We start from the raw sequence: 19,027 nt of genomic DNA on the forward strand, positions 1-19,027 counted from the left end.
ATGTGCAGCATTTTCCTGACTTTTCTGTTTTCAGACTACTGATCTAAGTATTGAATCTCTGGGAAAGCAAACTAAATAATGTATAGCAAAAATAAAAAAATCAACACTAGAGCTTTAACATTAGCAGAGAAAACTCCACAATATGTTGTCATGTCTCTCCTCCGAACCTCATAAATTCTGCATGCATTCGATTACAGAACCTGAGATATTGGATGCTTAGGACAACTATTCCAGAGCAACTCATAAGTAAGCTCTGGGGACAAAAAGCAAGCATACTGTACACAGAAATTATTTCATTCACATTCAGTGTCAATCTTGTTAAACATTCACACAATCACATAACTGTCAGACCATTCATAGGTCAATATTCATTAAAGAAAAAACTCTTGCGGTGTTAATTGGCATTTGCTCTGGAATTTGAAGGTTGTGTTTTTTGCGCTCTGCAATACAGTATATCAAATGTCAAAAATGAAAGTGAACTTAATGCGAACAAAGCAAATTAACTTTACGCTATTTGGCAGAAATTGTAGGTTTTTTTCTCCTTTTTTTAATTTTGAATCAACACTGTATACATTACCTAGAATACTCTTTAAGACACTTTTACACAATCATTCACTATTTACTGTATACTTGCAAGCTGATACGTAACTTTAAAGGCACTGTCCTCTTTTGTAAGCAATTCTCATTTATTTATTATTTATTTACAGTTTCTTATATAGCGCAGCAGATTCCGTTGCGCTTTACAGTAGTAGACAGTGATAAAACAAACTGGGTAACAACAGACAGACTTGCAGGTAAGAGGGCCCTGCTAAAGCTTACAAGCTATAGGGATATAGGAGGGAAACACAAGGACAGGCACCAGTAATAGCATAGCAGTCCCACCAAGTTACAAGTCCAGAAGGGAAGCTATATAATACATAAGTGCCTCAGAGGGTTATGCATGTAGAACTTAAATATGATAGGCTTGCCTGAACAGGTGTGTTTTCAGGGAACGCTTGAAAGTTTGGAGGCTAGTGTTGAAACATTATGAGCTGTTATTATGTTATTATTTTATCTTAAATGGTGATTTAAAACCAAAAAAATATCTTTAATCCTCTTTATTTTCAAATTGTAAATCTGAAATTTAATACAGCATTTACATGTTAATGATGTTTTAGCATGCATGTTACAGGGTATCTAATCTGGATATACATGAGTGTGAATACAGCATACTGTAGTTAAGATGCTCCCTAGCTAATCTGCTTGACATATCAACCCCTATGTACAAATATACAAGTCTATTATCACTATTAAGAACAACATTTGAATGGCAAACTGTACCCCAGCCGTTTCCTGACAGCCTGACTGGGTTATTTAATTGCTATATTACACATGAAAGACTAGGAAACATAGGGGTAATTCTGGGTCACTCACATTATAATGAGTTCAGCCCTTTCTTGATATTTAGGGGACTGTGCAAGGTCAATTATGCGCATGTCTAGCTCCCCCTTGCGAATGGCTTGCGAATGCGGGAGGAGGCATTCGGTGGTGGGGGGCCGGTATTCGGCGGGGTAGCGTCTCATGTGCTCAGTAAGCTGCGTAGTTCGCAGCTTACTGAGCAAACCAGACTTGGCACCATAGATTTCTGGGGTTCTACTAGGTACAAGAGTACAATATTTTTTATACTTAACTTCAGAAGGCTGTGCTTTCTGTAGTCCCAGGTGCGTTGCCAAGTTGAATTTTCTAAAACACACTCTTTCGGTCCCACCTCATTCAACTTGATGTTACTTTCACCCACTTTTGGCCACCCTTGCCCAACAACTTTTCATAATCAAGATGGTAGTCATTTAGAAAGTTGACAAGTGTCTATACTTCCTTGACATAATTCATATTAGTTTTGCTATAAATTTTATGTTTGGGCATTCACTTATTGGGGGTTATTCTGGTTTAATACTTCTTGCAAATTCCTTCTTAGATGGACAAAACCATGTGCACTGCAGGTGGGGTAGATGTTTCTTGTGCAGAGAGAGTTAGATTTGGGTGGGGTTTTACTTCAAAGTGAGGTCTATATTGCAGTGTAAAAATAAAGCAGTCAGTATTTTCCCTGCACAGAAACAAAATAACCCACCCAAATCAATTTCTCTCTACACATTTTACATCTGCCCCCTGCAATGGACATGGTTTTGTCCATCTAAGAAGGAATTTGTCAGAAGGAGTGAACCAGAATAACCCCTATTATCCACTTGAATAAAACTGATCTTATCCTGGTAAATGAACTGAGCTAGCTTTAAGCTATACTTGTTGTTTCATTCAACCTTTTTCATGGTGAAAAGTTTCTACCTCCCCTAAACCCATACCTCCCAACATGACATTGCTCTGCTCCTGCACTTCCCCTCTTAATGTGTGATTGCCATCACCTGTATTGAAGCACCTTTCTGATCAATTAACCTGTTCAACACAGGTGATGGTAATCATACATAAAGAGGAAAGTCAAGGAGCAGAGCAATGTGTCCCTCCTGGAGAGGGTCGTGTTGGGAGGTATGCCTAAACCAATGGAATTCAACCAAACACTCTGGAGTTGTGACATCCATACTTAGATAACAATTCTCTCACTCTTCCCAACTCCCTCTATTACCAAATGCAAACAGTTATTCCACAATATTTGTTCAGCAAATCTACTACACATTTTAGTGGTGATATGAAAAAGTTGTGTTTTTTTTTTTAAATTAAATCATAGTGTACTTTTAACAAGGTACTGTATACTAGGAGGCATACTAACAAGCATAATAACTGGAGAACTCAACAATTCCAAAGTCATCTAAATTTAGGCAGTATATTTTGAACAACATACCTCCCAATTTACCGGGAGACGATGGAGGGAAAATTTCAGGGGGCGTGGCCTAATTAAAGGGTGTAGTCTATACTCACGGCTCCCCCACAAGGCCATGCCCCTGTTTTGACGCAATGGGGGCATGACCCAGAGGCTCTGTGAGGCGTGAGCCTCTAGCCATGCTCCCAGCCCCCTCGCAGCGGGAATAGATGCTGTGTGCGTGCACATCATTTATTCCCCGCTGCTCAGCAGCCAACAGGGGGGACTCCCAACAGCCCCCCCCCCCCCCTCACCGCAGGACACTGCCAGCCACAGGAGGGATGTGGGAATGTCCCCGAAAACCGGGACATTCCTGCAGTAATCAGGACTGTTGGGAGGTATGGAACAAGTGTGCCACAGAACTACATATAATATTAATTTGGTTAATAATGACAGTCATTTACAATACATCATGAGATATATTGTTCAAAACTAATTGTGACTTTTTGGAACTTTTAGTTAATACATAAATTCCAGGAGAAGCTGCTGTAGTGGATATCGACAAGCAACGTAGGTGCAGAGAGGACCTGTATAGAAACATGACCTCATTATACTAGCTTTTATTTGAAAAACATAAAATTGTATGGAGAGATGTAAAAAGCTATTATTTCACAGAAATGCATTTCTGAAGCTTTAGATGACATGTTCCGAAAAAAGTCAAGTATATTTTTTAATCAAAACATATTTGAATACACGTGAAATTTAGCATGGGCATAACTAGAATTCGAGCTAGCGGTGCCATTGCGATGGAGCTCAGAGTCTTAGGGAGGGGGCTAGACTCAGGTTATAAAGTAGCATGCTCATTTCCCAGATTCTTCCCCCCTGCTAAGCAAATGGGTCTATTACAGTACATTGTGCAGCCTGAAGTGTGACATTACATTTTCAGTGAGAGGAGTATCTAGTGATGTTATAGTGGTAAAAGGCACTAAATGTGACATAATATGAACTAGACGCCACTGTAATAGGGAACACCATGAACTGGAGGGAACTGTTATGTGTTATTATCTGAATGGCTCATTTTAATGTACTCATATGTTACATAATAAGAACTGTGTCACTTTGATGTGGCACAATATGAAATGGAGGTACTACAGTGTAGTATAATATGACATCATTTGAATTGGCACTAAAATGTTGCATAATATAAACTGGGAACATTAGAACACTATGTCATAATTTGAATTGGGGACACTGGGCCTGTTTTAGACCTGCGTGCTGGTCTGTGAGTATTCGGAGGCCAGCGAGAAGTTAAACACAACACCACCGAGTGCACCCCCCTCCTCTCCTGTGAAAGCACTCTCTGGGAATGATCTTCCCTCTGCGCACAACACTGACTATGCCAGGACTCAATTTCGGAGGTGTGTGTGTGTGTGAAGGGGGCCGCTGATGATATCCTATTTAATGGCCAGGGCATGCCTGAATTTTCTGGGGAACAACCAGAAAATACTGGCAGCACACCCCCAAACGCCCACAGTGGGAGCAGCGAGTGAAGGCTACCATTCACTTACTACCTTCAGATGGGTCGGCTTTTGTCTGCGCACTGCATACAATGCTCATGTGCGGTTGTTCGATAATCGCTCAGCCTGGCGAGCGGGTCTGAATTAGGCCCACTGTGACATACTGTGTACTGGCAGCCCTAAAATGTGACATCATATAAACGAGGAAGCTGCAATGGTATAAAAAAATAAACCCACTACAATGGGGCAAAATTTTCAATAGGGCACTACTATGGTTTTGAAAATTAACTAGGGAGCCCCTGCACAATAGCATTAGATATCAGGTTGTTTGTTTCCTGTAATATTGCTACAAAATTGCTGCAGTAGAAATTACTGTTAAAGGTCAGAAAAGTTCATCAATAAAATATAAATGTACAAGTTTTGCTCTTTGTGGATATATACTTATCTCACCACCTTCTGCATGTATTGGGGACATAAATCAGTGTTCTCATAGTTGTGAGGGGTTGCCGTCTAATTGGAAACAAGCATGAGGAAACAACATGATCATTTATTTTCTAAGCTTATTGTACAGTACTAGCGCTCTAATATCCACTCTCTTTTTAATCTAAGTACTCGGTTTTCTCCTAAAGTAATTATTGTTTTAGCTTGAGTTCTGTCTTACATTAATCATTACATAACACATTCTACATTAAATGTTTCATAAAATTGATCAAAATCCACTTCTTCATATAAAGTGTGCCTAGAGGCTACAGAAGAGTCCTGATTGACACATTTCCATAAATATCCTCTCTTTGGGTCTCTTGTAAGTAAATCAGTCCTGCAAAATAACGTCTAATTTTCACACGTGTGTTCATTTAGTATGTGGACAAGTTTTGCTCTAAAAAAAAAAGCACCCCTCAAATACACACATTCATAAATTAAACTCAACAACATTGCCAAATTAGCTCTGTGTCACATATACATATATTTTTTTCTTTATCTAATTGGGACTAGCGATCTTTATTCTCACAGCAGCTTGTCATTGTTATCCTTGTGGATATAGCACCATTAGCATTTTTAAGAAACATGCTTTAAATGATGTAGTTGCCTAAGGGATTGCACTTAATTAGATACATGATCTTATGTGTAAAAAACAGTGCTAGTCCTCAGTATTCAAGATTGTAAAGTTAAGTTTTGACACAAAATTATGAGAAAAAAGCAATATGGTTAACTCCTCAGGAAAATCTTATTGTGCACTGTGCCATGCATTTGAAACAAATGTTTTTACCTTATATCAAGCTAGCCAGGGCCGGATTAGTGGGTGGCCAGGGCACTTAAGCCAGGGGGCCCCCGGTGGAAGGTGTGTGTGTCTGTGTATGGGGGGGGGGGGGTTATATTACATTGTGCATACTGTATCTCCTGACATGACCCATTCCAGGGACAAATGTTCGCTAACTGGAATGCACTTAATATATAATTTGTGTCACCTGTTTTAAACTATTTCATTGATAAGAAAGGTATTTTAACACAGTCACAGCAATCATAACTTAAGAAGGAAGTCCAGGTAGTTAGCACTTTGTGCCTCCTGGAATAGGTAATGTTGGAATGTATAGATTGTGTATTTTAAATTTAAATCAATGGTATATATTAGATTTAAACTAATGTCTTCATAATGTCCAGACACTCAGAAAGGGATTGATGTGATATTTACTATAATTCCTCTGGTTGGGAAGCTCCATTGGTAGCTCATCAAACCTGTGTCCTGTCACATTTTGCATAAGAGGAACATCTAGTGGTGTCAGTGCACTCTGGCTGGGAGCCATGCTGACCAATGGGGGTCCTGGGGTACAGTATGCCCTGCATCCTCCCCTTAATCCTGTTTGAGATTGCTCTGTAGATATTTTGGTGTATATTTGCAGTTTTGGATTCTCTCTCAAATAAATGTGACTCTGGTCATTCTTACATTATAGATGATTCCAGTTTTTTTTCTGCACTAATATATTGAATTAATGGCTACATTTTCTAAGCATTTTATGACTTCTGTTGACATAATTTACACTTTCTTCTTATAAAATAATGTTACAACCAGACCATTATTGGATTATACTGTACATGGTATAGACTGGCAGATAAATACTATAATTCCGAGTCCCCAATTGATAAAATCACAATAACTAAGCAAACACTATTATATGTATATAGAAATGTTTCATTGTTCTTCTTCAATGGCACAGGGACAGAGGAAACCTAAATCTGTATGTACTTTTTAATTTATTTTACAACGAGAACTAATTCTGTAGAGATGAGATTTTTTTTTTAAATAGTGTGACTAGGCACCATTTACATAGATGTTCTCATTATTGGGGTGAAGTACTGTATCAGATGTTCTACAGAGGACATGTCTAGGTGTCCCCATAACAACCAGATTCTACCTATCATTTATATATCACAGAGGTCTACTCTCCAGTCCTCAACACCCCAAACAGGAAATGCTTTAGTATTTATGGCTGGTGAATCAGGTGGGGTACTAATCAAACAAACAGATTGACTCTATTTGTAGGTCCTTGATGACCGGAGTTGGGAATCACTGACTTATAAAGTTCTTACGATATATCTACTATCTATTTGGTTGCTATGGGCAACGTCTCTACAGCTCTCTACAGCTTTAGAATGTTTGATATATCTCTCCTATCCTATTCAAACTAGATAATTTCAGCATGCACTTATCATGCTTCTGAGGTTGCCAGGTCTTATTAATAATCAAAAATAATGGTTTCTTATTGTATCTGTAATGACATCCATGTGATGCAGCAATTTTGTCATGCATCATCCAAGTTATACTCATATACATAAATGTTCCCTATACTAACGTGCCCAGTGGTCATTGATCTAGGGACAATAAGAGACTGGTACAATTACATCTTATCAACTGTAGCACATCTAATCGATCATTTTAAGACCTTATTAAATCACCATTTGTTAAGCCCTGGAGTGACGTTCATTCTTCTGCATGGTACATTGGTAGCCCCACTGCAACGGGAGCACGGAGAAGGTACCCAGGCAAGTTCACATCACCCCAGTGTATTGCAATTGAGTGACAGTTGTTTGGCTATTCTATATATATATATATATATATATATATATATATATATATATATATATATATATATATATATATATATATATACAGAGAGAGGGAGGGAGAGAAGAGAGAGACACTGTACAGAAAAGCGTCAGTCTAAGACTTGATGATGCGTTGAAAACAAACTTGGAGTGTTTGATGAATTAAACTTTGTTTTCACCACATCATCAAGTCTCAGATCCCTCTTTTCTCTACATTGACTATTTGTTGGAGATTGCATACCTTCTAATGAAGGCACCTGAGCAAGATACAAGCCGGAAGTCCTGAGTGTTAGGACAGAACATTATATATATGTTTTTTTGTAAAACCTTTATTTTGGAATAACCTAATTAAAATAGTCTACATAATTGAAGAGGAATAATAAGTGTATCCTCTTATGCTCTTATTTGTAGTCTCAGCGTCGCGTTACCTTCCATCTCCCCGACGGCTCCCAAGAAAGTTGCAGTGACAGTGGTCTAGGAGACCATGACCCTGTAGGAAGTGGAACTATGATCTCACACCCTCTTCCTCTGGTTCAGCCACAGGAAGAATTCTATGACCAAGCTTCTCCAGACAAGAGGACAGAAGCTGATGGAAACTCTGACCCAAACTCTGGTAAGTCAATGATTTTATATACAATCAAGAAATATTGAAGATTCCCATTTGTGTGCAACAAATGCACAGGGATATTTCCTCAAATCTAGTTTTAGGTTTGTTTTTATTAATTTATTTCTGTGATTTAATATTTTGTAGCCAATTGTGTTAAAATATATTTGTGTTCATGTAGTAATATACAGGATTGAAACTAATATAATAAAAATGCACTTTAGTACTGTAATTAAGTACAACTAAAATATCTAAAACTCAAAAGTAAAACTTTAGCTTTAGGTGGGATCCCATAAGTTAAACTTTATTGCAGAATTTTACTTATATACTTGTGCATTAATCATTTGAATTGATTTCATTATGTTTTCAAAATTGTATTAATATTTACATGGCATTTTGTAATATCAAACTATTCCATAGTACAACTCTTAGATATTGAACATTCATCAGCATATTGTACTGTGGTAAAGCAATGCTCATTTAGTAAAAATAGAGCGTACAGTGTGAATTGATGCTTTCAGAAACAATTGCATTGATCCATTGCATTATTGAATGGAAATAAAATGAAAAAGAAAAACATTGCTTGGTATGACAACTAAAAAAAATGGAAAAGAAAAGATAGCTTAATTTGCCAAATAGTTAGCAACAAGCACACAGTGTTTCCATACTTCCAGTATTTCCAGTTTGCAGACTTAAAATAAGTAAGTTTTATTTATGTAGCGCACTTTTTCCAACAGGACTCAAGGCGCTTTACAGACATTAAAAATAACAATGCACATACTGCAATACAAAGGGTTATCAGTACAAGGAACAAGCAACAATGGCAGTACATATATATATCACACGTACAGATATGCACTAGACACATTCTAATAAGGGACATGGACATGGGGAACATATTTATACTACAGGCTGTGCATGCTTCTGCTGATAGGCTTATCAACAAGCTCAATGTTGTTCAGGGGGATGTTCTCTCTGCCTCCTGCCCTTATGCTGAAGATGATATGGGGGATAGGGAAGCTATGCCTCAAGGCCATGATGCTACGGTCCATGCAGCTCATATGTCCGTTCATATGATCCCACATCCTGTGACAATGTCATGTACATTGTATGAGTCCACGAATCTCCTGGATATATGCTGCCGGTCTGTTATGTCTGCTGTTGTTACTCCTTTGATATCATGCTACCATATTTATACATTTGTACAACAGTGGAGATCATACCTTACTCTTCCTGGTTGTCCTTCTGAATATCCTCCAGAACATGGACTTTCCTTTATTGCTCTATATATATATATCTCCATTGCTGGCGGAGGCTTGGCCGGATTAATATTTTTATCTCCTGTGCCCTTCAATGTCTGCTGGCATAATGATCCTTGTGCTTGATATGAATATGTGAGACAGTCCTGTCTTGTTTATTGATTTTCTCTATTAGAGCCCGGCCAGTTTGTCTTATTAAAACTATAAGTTTTTAGTTCTGCCTCAGTGTACCAATCCTGTGGCCCTTACAGCTCCTGTTTATGTTTACATTCTGAACATATTTTTTTAATGTGGGCATGACCAAATTGAAATAGTTTAGCTGTTTCTTATTGTGCAGTTATTCCTATGCTAGTTAATAGGATATCCTGTTGTCGGTGGGAGTGACGGGTTCTCTACAGACGATTATACTTTTTGATTATTACCAAGCCATGGCCCCAGTTAATCCATCCGCTTAATATCCGGTCACTATATGGGGAGGGGGGGGGGGGGTTAGGTAGGTATTGTAGTGTAGGGGTGGGAGAAAGGGGTGAATTAGCTTTTTAGGCTAGGTTAGCTAATATAGCTGATAGTCACTAATTTATCTCTTTTTAGAGATGGGTAGTATAGTTGGGGGGTGGTGGGCTGTTAGGGATCCAGGTATACCTAGGTTGGGGTTAGGTCATACATGGTGGGGTTTTTTGGGGAGGTTTGTTTTAGGTTCTTTTTTTTTTTTTTGCTTTGGGTAGTTTAGGTAGTACTCTAGTTAGTGGTAATTTAGTTTTATTTTTATTCCCTATATTTTTACTCCTTATATTCCCTGTTTGCTCGGACATCTGATCTTGCAACAATCTTTTTTTAGATTGTCTTTACCTTGCTATTAGCATATGTCGCATTTTACCATATATCTCTGTGAGTTATATATTCACTACTGCCATCAGTTGACTCCTTTGGGCGTTGGTAGTTCACATACCCTGTAATGCAAAACTTTTTTCTTGTCTCTGTATGGTATCTCATTGTTATTAACATATCAACTATATTTTACTGTATGTATATCCTATGGATGTTGATTTACTAACTATGCGAGATCTGATGTTTGTGCTTGTTACATTTAATGTCCACGCACGGGGGGGGGGGGGGGGGAGTATATTTACTGTATTTCAAAAATTTCAATAAAAAACATTGAATTTAAAAAAAATAATTAGCCATCAATATACAAAGGTTATCAAGGTATAAGAACTTATTTTATTTTTACTTAGTGATCTTATATGTATAAATGTCATTCAATACAGTGGAGAAGGCAATATGCGGAGTTCCCAGTCACCAGAGGTGGATAAGCTCAATCCATTTTATGTGAGATTTCTATTTTGAAGGTGATCATTGCAGCGTGAGAGTCCTGCAGTTTCTTAGATTACTACTATTATAGATGTCTGGAGAACAGTGAACCCATAGATCTCAATCAGAATGCACACTGAATACTAAAGGTTCTGAGGCTAAAGTCCTGAAAGCTAAAAATGACCCCTCACATGTCTACACAATAGAAACTTAACTGTCACACAATAGCAAATTATATTGATGCAGCATTTACTCCATGTGAATATCTCAGGTTTCACCTTCCACCCTCTACTGTACTTTGCACCACTCACACCCCCTTTGTTGTCTCCCATCTCCTCCAACATAACTCTTTCCACCATGTACAAGATGACAAAGTGAAAAGAAGGAACTAGTGAATTTCAAATGTGGTTTTTAGAGTGGCGCATCAGTCGAGGAGAGGAAAAAAAGTCACCTTTTTGTTTACAGAGCAGAATTTAGAGTGAAAACCTGCTTCTAGCAGAAGCATCATACTTAAAGCAGAAGATTAATATAAACCTAACTGCAGTTATCTGGACATATTTTAGAGTGCCATGGTAATATGGAGTCCTTATAACAGGAGATACTGTAATAAGATAAAGGATCAAGGCTTTGGTTTTGTCCTAAGTGTGTAACAGGTATTTTAACAATGTTATGCTTGAGAAGGCAGGACTGTAATGGGCTCTACACACAGAGCGATATTCAGCCACTTTCTGAGCGATTTTACATAATTTTACTAAATCACTCAGAAAATGGTTACACATTGCTGTGTGTGTAGCCCACACAGCGATGCAGGTGCGTGGCCCCGTGGGTCCCCGATACATAACAGCCCTGCTTGTCAATTCTCTAGTGGTGGCTCAGAAGGCCCTGCACATCTTTGTGTGTGTGGTGCCTTCTGAACGATTGCCAAAGCCGTGTGATGCCACCTGAGCTGCCCTGCCTCTCCCACCTTCGGCCAGCACATGACCTGCGCTGGGCCACCACGCTCAGTGACTCCTGTGTACAGAAGACCCGGGCATCCTTTTTGCTGGGACAGTAGCTGCACCGGGTGCTGGGTCTGAGATGGGGTCATCCAGGTGAGTTAGCGGTGGGGGTGTGTGTGAGGAGGGGCCAGGCAGCTCTATAGACACTAACAATGTTGCTGGTTCCCTCCTCTCCTCTCCCACTACTGACGCTCCGCTGCTGCCAGTCCAGTGTCTCCCATACCGCTGGCTCAAGGCTCACTTCTTTGAGCGGCCCTTAGCTGCTGGTCAGTACTGGTCACACCTGTACTGAGACCGGGAAGCAGGGGGAGCGATCTTGCCGCAGCAGTGGACAGGGGAAGGAGAGGGGAAGGGTTGAAGGTGCCTCTGCCTGGAAGCCACATGATGTGACATGAAAGTGAAAGAACTTGCAGGAGTGAGAGTCCACCCGGCGTTTCAGTGACTTGGGCACTCTGTATAAATGAAATGGGAGGGCTGATTGGCAGCAATCAGTAGTGTGTGGTGGTAAAATCTTTTAAGTCATCCTGTCCTGTACATGTTTTTTTCTTGCGGTCTGTATCAAAGTGTTATATTTCTGCATGAACCTCTCTTTAACTCCCTAGGTTCAGAAATATTTGTGGTCAGTCATGATTAGACTTTCAGTGACGTCACTTTTTGTGACAGATTTGAAATCTCCCATCCTGAATCTCCCATTATGAATCTCTCACACAAATCTCTCTGTATGTGGCCCATTATCTGAGAGAGTGAAATCTTTCATGCTGAATCTCCCATTATGAATCTCTGGCACAAATCTCTGCATATGTAGGGCCCTTAAGAGTGACTGAATTAAGTGAAGCTGAGGTGTGAATCAATGATGACAGCAAATTAGCAGGCATCGACAACAGGATACATGGGAGTTCTGGAAATGCTTAATTTTAAAGTAGCATTAGGACACTATGGTGTACATTGCAAAGAAGCAGTTGGATGTACAGGAGGAAATATAAAGAGGCAAAGCTGTTGTCTGCTTAAAGGCAGTAGAGTGGGCCATCAAAGTTATATAATTTCAACAAGAGAACATGTATAAAGAGAAAAGAGCACATCGTTCAGAGCAGAGTCTAAAGAAACCACTTGAATTGTTAATTTTCACTTTAAGTGCATTTCTTAAGGGGCTAAAGTTTGTTCCTTTTAAAGTGCTTGCCAGGTGCAAACTAAAAATAAAAAGGGTGTGGTATGACTGCTCGACAGTCAGTATACCGACATCAGATTCCAGACTGCTGGTGCTCCAAGGACTGAACCACACATCAATAATTTCAAGTGATATTGATGGATAACGTCTGTAATCATCAAACAATATCAGCAAGTGCTACAGAAATTTTGTTTTCAGTAAATGTGAGGAGGGTATGTTGAGCAACTCCCAGATACTGGTCAGAACAAACACAGGACGCCATTGTTTAAACACTTAATTTCCAAATTTTTTTACCCATTACCTTGAAGAAATAGTCAGTTTTATATGATTCAATTAGGGCAAGAACATATATTTAAAAATGATCCAAAATTATGTTACACATTTATGAACATTTGTAATAATATAGTATTTTCAAACTTTGAAATGATAATTTTCAAGTACTCGGATAATGGATATTCGGATACGGGATACTCAACCTGTAATGATAGTGTTGTGAAAACGGACGTATGGAATCTTATGTTTTCCTATATTAGTCACGGACTGCATCTGACTTTACTGACACTGAGCAGGGTAGCAGATTTACCTGGGGGAGCTGCAGTCCTGCAGTCCATAGGTCAATGTTAGAGAACCTTGGAAGTCCAGCTGTTGTTGAACTACACATCCCAGCATGCTCTGCAACAGTTTTAGGAATGGGCAAATAGCAAACTGTTTCAGAGCATACTGGGATGTGTATTTCAACAACAACTGAACTGTTGAGGTTCTCCATCACTGCCATAAGTAAAAGATGTCACTGGGAACATAAATTAAAATCAGATATATTGATTTTAGAATATAAAATATTTAAACATTAAAATGCCTTCTGCACAGGATTAGCAAACCCACCACATACATAATAGTGACTTCTGTCATAAAGGCATTTCAACTGCCTGTCTGCTCATTAATGAGAAGCATGCAGTATATTAGCTGATACAAGCTGTATATTATGAGAAAAGAAAGAAACCTTTGATTTAATGGATAGGGAGTCATAAAGTCATAGAACTTTGAAGCATAAACCAACACAAAACATTTTTATACTATCAATAATAATGAATAATTGAAAGATATGTGTGATTTCATACTGTTTTTGCAGTCGCGCCAACTACTCTTTCTCTATTCGCCAAGTCCCGCTTGGCTCTGCTGAACAGAGTGTGCTTTTTGCTTAAAATGTCCATTTTATTCACATGATTAAACATATACAGTGTACAAATTATGTGCACTGAACAACCTGGTGTACACATTTGTAAAAAGAACAAAACAGTGCGCAAATTAGTGAGAAAAGCCAATGTCTTATTCAGACAATGATACCATCAGAGAGTTTCCTCCGAAACAATGTCTTTAGAAATGCACTCAGGTGACTGTATCCCCGGCAGCTTAAACTCTCCACCTCCACCGAGGTAATCCTGAATCCACAGGTGTGTTTATCTAGAAGAAAATGACGAGAGCAAGCGCTCCACAGTGCGTGAATCAATTTAAAAGATATTTATTGATACAAGGTAAAAACTGGTGATAGACAGCAGGGATCACGTACCGAATACAGCGGTATAAACACTGCAGTATGAATCACATAGAATGCTGACACCGCAGCAGTGTGTTGGAGTGGTTATGCTGAGCCAGACAAGTGAACACTTATCCAAGTGACTCATATCCTTTCAAACTCCCCTTAGCCAACAGGGGTATTGTGGAAACAGGCAGCAAACTAATAATTATTCAGAATTTAGAGCGAAAAAGAAGGGGTTTGGCTATATATATATATATATATATATATATATATAAATCCAGCAGGGGGATGTCACTCGAATATAATAAGAAACAACAAGAGACCAGGTCTTGATAAAAGGGGAAGCCCCCTGAAACGTTGACCAACTTATTGCCTCTTGTTGTTTCTTATTATATTCGAGTGACATCCCCCTGCTGGATTTATATGTACTATTTCTTTGGATGCGCACCGAAGCAAGTTGCCTTTCATTACAGAGTGCCGGACGCTTTTGGACATATATATATATATGTGTACAGATATTGGATATAGAGAGCGCTAGATAGGAACCTCCACCTTACTGTGACATTCAATAGTGGATTCACAATTTGCGATTTGTAAACAAATTTTATTTAAAAATAAATGATATAGTCGATATTAGACAATATTCACATAAAACATAGTAAAATTATGATTCAAGCATTTTCAGTGAGTCGAGACCCAACGCGTTTCGCCGGTACTCGGCTTCCTCAGGGGTGGTAGACTCGGGATGCTGAGCTTATGGAAGGTCTAAGGATGAGTTTTTTAAAAAAACTTCTTATGACGCTTGGATGACGTCCTATGGTGTTGAAAGATCTGTCATACAGATGTCTGTCCAATATTTATATGGGTGGCGCTGTTCAAAGGTTTGGAAAACACCCTTTGATGTTAATGGATCTGCCAAACAGTTTTCTGTCAGATACTTATGCGGGTCGCGCTGTCCAAAGAATTGGTGAACACCAGAGGTGTGTGAGTCTCTCCTTCTAAGTATCTGCTTTCTGCAGACACTTAGATATATATATATATCCACACTAGCTCCGGCACTCGCCTCAATCCTCTAAATGAAACTCACGTACACACTGTGTGCATTGCAACGTTTCGGACCGGTTTAATTCAGTCCGTCATCAGGTAGCATAATATCTGCTATCAGATATTATGCTGCCTGATGACGGACTGAATTAAACCGGTCCGAAACGTTGCAATGCACACAGTGTGTACGTGAGTTTCATTTAGAGGATTGAGGCGAGTGCCGGAGCTAGTGTGGATACGTGAGAGCTGTGGCTTGTCCTGTGCACCGCCGCGCTGATCATAGAGTGTAAGTGCCGGCTAATTGCAATATATATATATATATATATATATATATATATATGTGTAGAGTGGTATGACTTCTGCGCCATCAGTGTTCAGAAACAGAAAAAATATATATATATGTGACAGTCCTTGTAGGATGTGTTAGTTGTGCGTACCAGTGTTTTATACGAAAACGCTCTTGTACAAGGATCTTTCACTTGCTTGTACTTCTCCCTCTCCTGGCGTAGTCCCTCCCGGCCCGTTTCTCAAACGTGTTCCGGACGTAGGGGGAAATCTCAGGGGGAGTATAAAGAGATTTTTCGAAATATATATATTAGTGTAGCTTATTGGCTACATTTCTCCCATTCCTATTTTCAAAATGGCTAGGCCTGCAGTCATACTGTGTGTGGTGGACTCACAGAGCCTGGACATGCGGCCGGTGGCTGAGCCTCCGGCAGGATCTCTGATTCACTTCCACGTCCAACAGCAGGTCCATGTGTGTCTGTACAGTGACATGGCCGGCGGTGACAGACAGCTGTGCCCGACGCTCATCCATCTCCAGCTTGCATAATGACAGGGGTGGCGGGGACAGGCCAGCATCTCTGGTGCCTTCCCCTTGCAAGCTGGGCCCAGGGGCGTAACTATAGCACCGCAGCCCCCGCCACCGCGGGGGGCGCTGTGCATGTGGGGGCGCCGGGGGCTGCGGTGCTATAGTTACCCCCACCCCAATCCCCCGCAGACTTACGTATCTTGCTGGTCCCGGTGGCTCCATTTTTCTGATGAGGACCACAACAAAATGGCCGCCCCCATATAGCAAACAGTTCTCTGAAACTGTCTGCTGTAAGTGGGCGGCCATTTTGTGGTGGTCCTCAGCAGATGAACGGACGGAGCCGCCGGGACCAGCGCGATAGGTAAGACTGCGGGGGAGGGGGTTAGCATAGGCGGCGGGGCAACGGAGCGACGGGGCGGCCAGGGGGGGGGGTGCTCAACGGGGCGGTGGCGGGGGGTGGGTATGGGCGCCCCCCCCCCCTAACGGCGGGGGGGCGCCCAAAACGTAGCTACGCCACTGGCTGGGCCGTAGTCCACTTGTATATATAAAGTCCGGTAATGAGCGGCACTCGGAGTCTAAATAAATCCCAAACGTAGGTTTCTTTAATAGGCCTCGTAGATTTGTCTTGAAAAAGTTCCCGGTTGCCTAGGAACGAAACGCATCGACGTCACTTCCGCTTTTGAGCCAACCCACTCCTGAGGTCACAATCTCCTGCACACGGAGCCGGTTCACTCTCTATCCTGGCTGTGAGACTCGGAGCCTACTACAGTGCCTACAGCCAGCAGCACCAAGAATCGCATCCCACGGCATCTCCATCTACCGCATCCCGCCGAACACTCACTCACGGACGCTACGCTGTCACGTGCATCGGGTCGAGCCGCAGTGTCATCGGGCTCCCCGATCCCTCCACAATCTACCATCAAGGAGGGTGAGCATAATCCAAGGATACATTGCGTTACCTGACTGTTTCCATCTGGCGTTGCATGCGCTAACAGGCTTTACGCAGCTTGTTCCTTATCCTCAAGAGTTTGCTCTGGCTTATACCTTCCCCAAACCTTCTAACTACCTGACCCCCGCTACTAACACTCTGGCTGTTCCAACTTACCACTGAATTTATATTGCTCCTGGAAATCAATTCCTTATCTGGCATTCCGTGACCCCATTGGAGTTGGCTTTTGTTATTGATTCATTCAAAGCGTTTTCCTCATATAGCAACTGAGTATATGAGAAACTATAAATAATTCGATTGTATCTGCTTTTTTAATGTACCTAATGTGTGTATGTAATTTTATTATTATGTTTTTTTATACATAAAATTCTAATTGAGATATTTACAGTGTGTCCAGGTGTCCTTTTGTTCATTGTGGTTCAAAGGTTTTCACCCTAGATCCAGCAGCGCAAGTGCAAAACCCATTCTCTTTGAGGCCTATTAAAGACACCCAAGTTTGGGATTTATTCAGTCTCCGAGTGACGCTCATTACCGGATATATATATAATACATAATATAATACATGCATACACATACATACATGTATCATATCATATATACATGCATATATCATATATACATGCATGTATTATATATATATATATATATATATATATATATATAAAACAGTCGAAAATCCCATGGGGGAAAAAACAGCACTCAGGAGACGGTATTAATGCCTCAAAAAAGACTCAGTGTATTGGGATATACACTGAGTCTTTTTTGATGCATTAATACCATCTCCTCAGTGCTGTTTATTCCCCCATGGGATTTTGGACTGTTGCATTCTATTACATTCTGGCACCAGGGGCAGCTGATTGGATTTATCTTTGGAGTGCCGGCAGACTTTGGAATTTTATATATATATATATATATATATATATATATATATATATATATATATATATATATATATATATATAAAAATATATATATATATATATATATATATATATATTGTATATATATATATTGTGTAGATATATATATATATATATATATATATATATATGTATATTATACATGTATATTATATATGTATATTATGCATGCATATACATTTCACCCTTGTTTGGCCACATTTACCTGGTAAAAGTGGGTGGCCAGGCTGGCACAGTGTGGCTGGGCAGGGCAGCGGCTGCAGGTCGGGCAGGACTCGGAGGAGTGTCAGGCAGGAGATCGGGCAGCTGGCAGGCAGCAGGGCAGCGGTGCCAGGTCAGGCAGGAGGTCATCATGGAGCCTGATGTACGCGCCGGTGGGTGCGTCTGAAAGCGGCATGCACGGGGGGAGCAGAGAGACAGCGGGGGGAGCACAGAGGCGGCGGCGGGGGGGGGGGAGAGTGTGGAGAGGCTGCGGCGGGTTGGAGGAGCCTGGAGGCTTTTCTAGACACCGAGACTGGAAAAGCCTCCGGGAGGGTTGCCACCCAAAACGGGAGAATCCCGGAAATCCGGGGGAGGTGGCAACCCTAGTGTGTGATGAAGTTCCATATATACAGAGAACATAGTAGGCAGACTTATTTCAGATTATTATTATTATTTTAAAAATACGTAGAACAATATATTTTAACATAAATGTATCTACAGCATTATGACTTTATGCTTGTTTCTATTTTTTAAATGATAATTTCTACCTTTTTACAAGCATTCATTAGATACATTCTCTGGTACAGTGTTTACAGGATTATCACAGTCATGAAAATCCTCCATTCTGACTGCTTCACAGGGACTATACTATGTGCTTTTAATGCTGTGTCATTTTGTTATTGTCAGCTAATTTGTAATGATTCTAGCTGGATGATGCCACTGTGGACATGTGGGTTACTTTTACTTACCAGAACGAAGATGTTTGCTTGGCCTAAGTAATCTTAAACACAATTTACTAAAGAGAAAATGACTGTAGCTAT

General features: G+C 40.2%; 1 protein-coding gene across 4 annotated transcripts in view; it reads left to right on the forward strand.

Moving 5' to 3' along the window:
* Nucleotides 1-19,027, forward strand: part of PCDH9 (protocadherin 9) — a 1,856,774-nt gene that overhangs the window by 1,436,460 nt on the left and 401,287 nt on the right. For 2 of the 4 annotated variants that reach the window (XM_083168883.1, XM_083168882.1), the window contains exon 5: nt 7,819-8,020. The exons of 1 other annotated variant lie outside the window; for it this stretch is intronic. In XM_083168883.1, coding sequence (XP_083025009.1) covers nt 7,819-8,020 — 202 coding nt within the window. The remainder of the gene's footprint in view (nt 1-7,818; nt 8,021-19,027) is intronic. One more of the 4 variants, XM_083168884.1, reaches the window with a different exon arrangement.

This window comes from Crinia signifera, chromosome 2 (genome assembly GCF_055691185.1).
Source record: "Crinia signifera chromosome 2, ASM5569118v1, whole genome shotgun sequence".
Classification (NCBI taxonomy): Eukaryota; Metazoa; Chordata; class Amphibia; order Anura; family Myobatrachidae; genus Crinia; species Crinia signifera.